At 45.5% G+C, this 4588-nt stretch overlaps 1 protein-coding gene across 1 annotated transcript; it reads left to right on the top strand.

The window, feature by feature from the left end:
- The first annotated feature begins 1313 nt into the window (after positions 1-1313).
- On the top strand, positions 1314-2971 carry LOC146209867 (uncharacterized). The gene has a single exon (XM_084587463.1). The coding sequence runs from the start codon at positions 1462-1464 to the stop codon at positions 2293-2295; it is 834 nt and encodes a 277-aa protein (XP_084443589.1). The 5' UTR covers positions 1314-1461; the 3' UTR covers positions 2296-2971.
- Positions 2972-4588: the final 1617 nt, after the last annotated feature.

Raw genomic sequence — 4588 nt, 5'->3', positions numbered from 1 at the left:
CACATTATGAGGTCAATTTCATTTTCAGTCCCCACGTTAAGACTTTTCCATGTCCACTTTCGTTTCCTATGTTTGCTGAAGAAGGTGCTCATGATTCGTAAGATATTGCGCTAGGCCAACTCAACTAGTAACTCCCCCTGCTATTCCTACAATAAATATCATAGTCACCCATTACCTGGTCTCCTGCCTGCTTTATCCCTATCTTGGGTCTGCTGTCGCCCATTAGTACAGTATACTGCGCCTTTCCATTCCCTACTGCCAATTCTACATCTTCGTAAAAGCTTTCAACTGCCTGGTCATCATGACTACATGTAGGTGCGTAGGCCTGCCCCAACTTCAGTTTACATCACTTATTAACCTTAATTATGCCACCCTTTTATTATTGCTGTAGAATTCATCATTATTACCAGCTATATACTTGTTGACAAGGAAACCTACTCTTAGTTCTCGCCTCTCCGGTAAACCTCAATAACACAGTACATGCCCGCCCTTCAGCACAGTATATGCCTTATTAGGCCTCCTAACCTCACAAAGCCCTACGACATCCTATTGCATACCCTCTAGTTCCTTTAACAGCACTGCTAAACTAGGTTCACTAGCTAGGGTTCTAGCGTGAAACGTTGCCAGGGCCAGTTTCTAATGGCGGCCTGTCCATCGGAGCCAGAGATTCTTAGCGCACCCCGCTGCGTCGCAGATCTCACCCCCTCCGTACTCAGTTGCTCCGCAGCCGCTGATGACTCAGGGCCTGGGTTTATTGGACTAATTATGGGAGGTGATGATATAGATTATTATGCGCGGAAATAATAAAGACTCCCAGCCTGCAAAATCTGAGAACCATTTCGCTAACATCACGTTTGGGAAAAGTATACTAGAAAATTGTGCCTCAGAAGTTGCAGACACCTCTATACTCGGTGACAACTTTCTGTGGCAATGGAGCCAAAGCTACGGGAGCGGGGCTTTCCTAACTGTGTTACTACGCCATGTAGTTCCTAGTACCTGACCTCGGCTGCGGTTTCAGCACCGCGCACGACGTACGCTATCAAAAACAGGCGCGCATTGCGAGCGCGCGCAGAAATGGGCGGAGAAAAGCGGCAGACGCATCCCACCATGGCAGCCATCGACATAAACGTTGCGTGGAGTGGGCACGGCGGAGGCTTTGGAACCATGCGGCTAACAAATCCGTTCCTGTTTTTTGTCCAGGCCGTGTTTTTCGTGAACGTGGAACCCGCATCACAGGGGGCGTACCACGACAGCACTGGAAATTGGACCGACCATCGTGTTTCCGGCGTGATTTCTTTATCGGAATGCATCGCGAAGACCAAACTGATAGGACTGCGCAACTGGACACCACTACTGCATGCGCATCGCACGCCACCATCGACTACGTAACCAGTCACAGCACATAAAAGAGAAGCTTCTGCCCGGTTCGCGACCAGTGGGCACGGCGGAGGCGTTGGAACCATGCGGCTAACAAATCCGTTCCTGTTTTTTGTCCAGGTAAGAGACAAACAGCCTGTTTACTCTTACCGCAGTGACAATGTGTGCCTACTGCTTCTGCCGTGCCCACGGCCGTTAGTTACGCTCCTTACAGCAATGTATCATTGTTTTGTTGACGTGCTTGCTATGTGTGGTGACGTTGAACCAAACCCAGGTCCTTCGACACAGGAAATGCTGCAAATAATAATGGAAGATCTTAAACAGCTGAAACAAAATAGAAGCTCTACTAACACGAGACTGTCTGCTATCGAAAAAAAGCTAGACGATATTTCCTCAACGTTTACTGACTACACCTCTAAAGTCGAATCACTGGAAAAAACTGTCGACAGTCTACTTATGAAAGTAGACGACCTAGAGAATAGAAGCATGCGGAACAACCTAATTGTGTTTGGCGTTAAGGAAACCGAGGACGAAACGCCCCAAGACCTTGAGAACACTGTCTGCAAGGATGTTCTTCTGGACCGGTTGAATATTTCGGATGTGGCTATAGAGCGTAACCACAGAATAGGGAAGCCAGCAGAGGACAAATGCAGACCAGTTATCTTTAAGCTAGTTGACGGGAGGGTCAAAGAGAGAATTCTCAAAAGCTGTAGAAATCTGAAAAACTCAGGCTATAGTATATCCGAGGACTTCTCCCCTCGCGTTCAGTCAATACGAAAGAAGCTTTGGGAAAGTGCGAAAGAGCAAAGGCGAAAAGAAGAGAAGGTCATGCTCAAGTTTGACAAAATTAAAATAAACGGCAAACTGTATCGATGGGACGACGCCCGCAATGAAAGAGTTCCCTGCGCTCCGAAGTGATGGTCTGTTTCCAAACTCGTGTCCGCACAAAGTAACACACAGAGCTCAGGAGCACTAAGAACACAGCCATCCTTGAATTCCTTTTCCGTGCTTAATATTAATGCTAGAAGCATAGTAAATAAATTCGACGAACTTGAAAGCCTCCTCTTCACACACGATCCTGACGCTGCTGTTCTGACAGAAACATGGCTTCATGATGCAATTCCGAATGATGTAGTTATCACATCCGATCAATACGAAATCGTTCGTCGCGACCGCACTTCAAGAGGGGGCGGTGTCGCTATTCTGATAAAGAAAGGCATTGACTATACGCTGATACCGCATCACACCAACACTGAAATAGTTTGGGTTGTTCTCCGTCTTCTTCAGCTTAGTCTTTTAATAGGTGTTATTTATCGACCACCGAATGCTGATACTTCTGTACTGGACAACTTGCACGACTTTTTAAATGAACATACAAAGCGCTATAGCCATGTTATCGTTTGCGGCTATTTTAACTTGCCAAACATCAACTGGGATTCTCCGTGCGATCAAAATTTGTGTGCTAACTCGGATGCTTTGCTCACCATTGCTTTCAACTATAACTTAAACCAGGGCCCGCTTGCACGAAACGATCTTAAGACTGTCTTAGCTAAGTCCAGACTTAACTGGAGTCTAAAGGATTAGGCCGCTAGCATGGCCGCTTAAGACTGAAGTCAAGACTGGGCTTCCGTCCTGACTTGAATAAGTCGCTTGTGCAATTACGACTCTAGGCCGTCTTAGTTAAGACACAAGGACGCCCGGTAACTAAGTCGAGAAATTAGGAAAATACCGGGATGCGCTGGCCCTGTCCTGGCGGTAAGATCTAAACATTCGGTCAATCTTGCACTGTGTAAAATCCGTGCCATTGCTTTTTGCGGCTTAAGATTGTGCTACGAGGTTAAAATGGCCCAAGTGGTTGCTGAAGGCGTTCAGGGAAGCCGCTCTGGTGAACACGAGCCGAACCGAAGCGTGCGGCTTGTTTAAGTCTGGACCGTTTAAGTCTGGACTTAGCTCCAACTTTATCGTGCAAGCCGGCCCAGGTTGTTCAGAAACCTACGCGCATTACAGAAAATACCAGTTCTCTTCTTGACCTAGTATTTATATCGGACCCTGTTAGTCAATTGGGCTTTTCGACAGATGTCTTTCGCAGAATATCAGACCATGAAGCGGTGCTCTTTAAAAGCGATTTGCTGCGACCAGTAATTGTTCATCAGGCAGGAAAAGTGTTTCGCGACTTTAACAATGCTCAGGATGAAAGCGTTCTAGACCAGCTTGAACTTACGTATGAATCCTTTGCAAAAAAATACACTGATGGGCGTACAAGTGTGAACGACTTGTGGTTAGAATTCAAAAGTACGGTTCATCAATGTATCAACAAGTACGTGCCGCTTAAACATAAGAAGCTGAAGATGGCATGTCCCTGGATAACACGCGAGATCATACAGTTAAAACGTCGCGTGAAGCGCTTATCAAGGTCAAGCAATAAAGTTGGTGGTGCTTTGCCGGCTCTTCGGGCTGAACTGCGTTCAAAAATAAAATCTTCACGGTACCACTTTTTTAATGTCAAGATGCACAATTTTCTAAAAACTGACCCCCAAAAGTTCTGGAGGCATCTGTCACAGAAACAAGACCCGGTTAACAAACTTCTCCTTAACAACACAGTTGTTACCGACTCCCTCTGCTTAGCGACTGCCTTCAATGAGCACTTTTCTTCTGTATTCCTGAGTAACAGCAACTCAGTCTCCGAATCTCGAACTAGCCATTTCAATCTGCCAGACCTTATTATTAACGAGGAGGGTATTGTTTCGGCTCTATTGGAGTTGAACACAAAAAAATCCTCTGGACCAGACGATATCTCTAACGCTTTTCTGTACAGATATGCTGAGTGGTGCGCTAAATACATTTTCATTATTTTTACTGAAAGTCTCAGGACAGGAGAAATTCCAAACGATTGGAAAACAGCAAAGGTGATACCCGTTCACAAATCAGGAGACAAGCTTTGCGTGAAGAATTACAGGCCAATTTCTTTGTTATGTACGTCCAGTAAGGTATTAGAGCATTTTATTTTCAAGCACATAAGTTCATTCCTAGAGAGAAGCGGTTTTTTTATTGAAAGCCAGCACGGGTTTCGGCAAGGCTTGTCGACAGTGACGCAGATTATTCATATTACAAATGAAATTATGATGTCACTAGACAATAATGGACAGGTAGATTTAATTTTCATAGACTTCGAAAAAGCGTTTGACCGGGTTTCGCATGGCAATCTTTTGTT

The sequence above is a fragment of the Amblyomma maculatum genome, chromosome 1 (assembly GCF_055883805.1).
Source record: "Amblyomma maculatum isolate TAMU_Amacu chromosome 1, ASM5588380v1, whole genome shotgun sequence".
NCBI lineage: Eukaryota > Metazoa > Arthropoda > Arachnida > Ixodida > Ixodidae > Amblyomma > Amblyomma maculatum.
This window is presented reverse-complemented; position numbering and strand designations above follow the sequence as displayed.

Coding starts and splice junctions, on each gene's coding strand:
- LOC146209867 (XM_084587463.1), top strand. CDS start 1,462: ATGCGGCTAACAAATCCGTTCCTGTTTTTTGTCCAGGTAAGAGACAAA.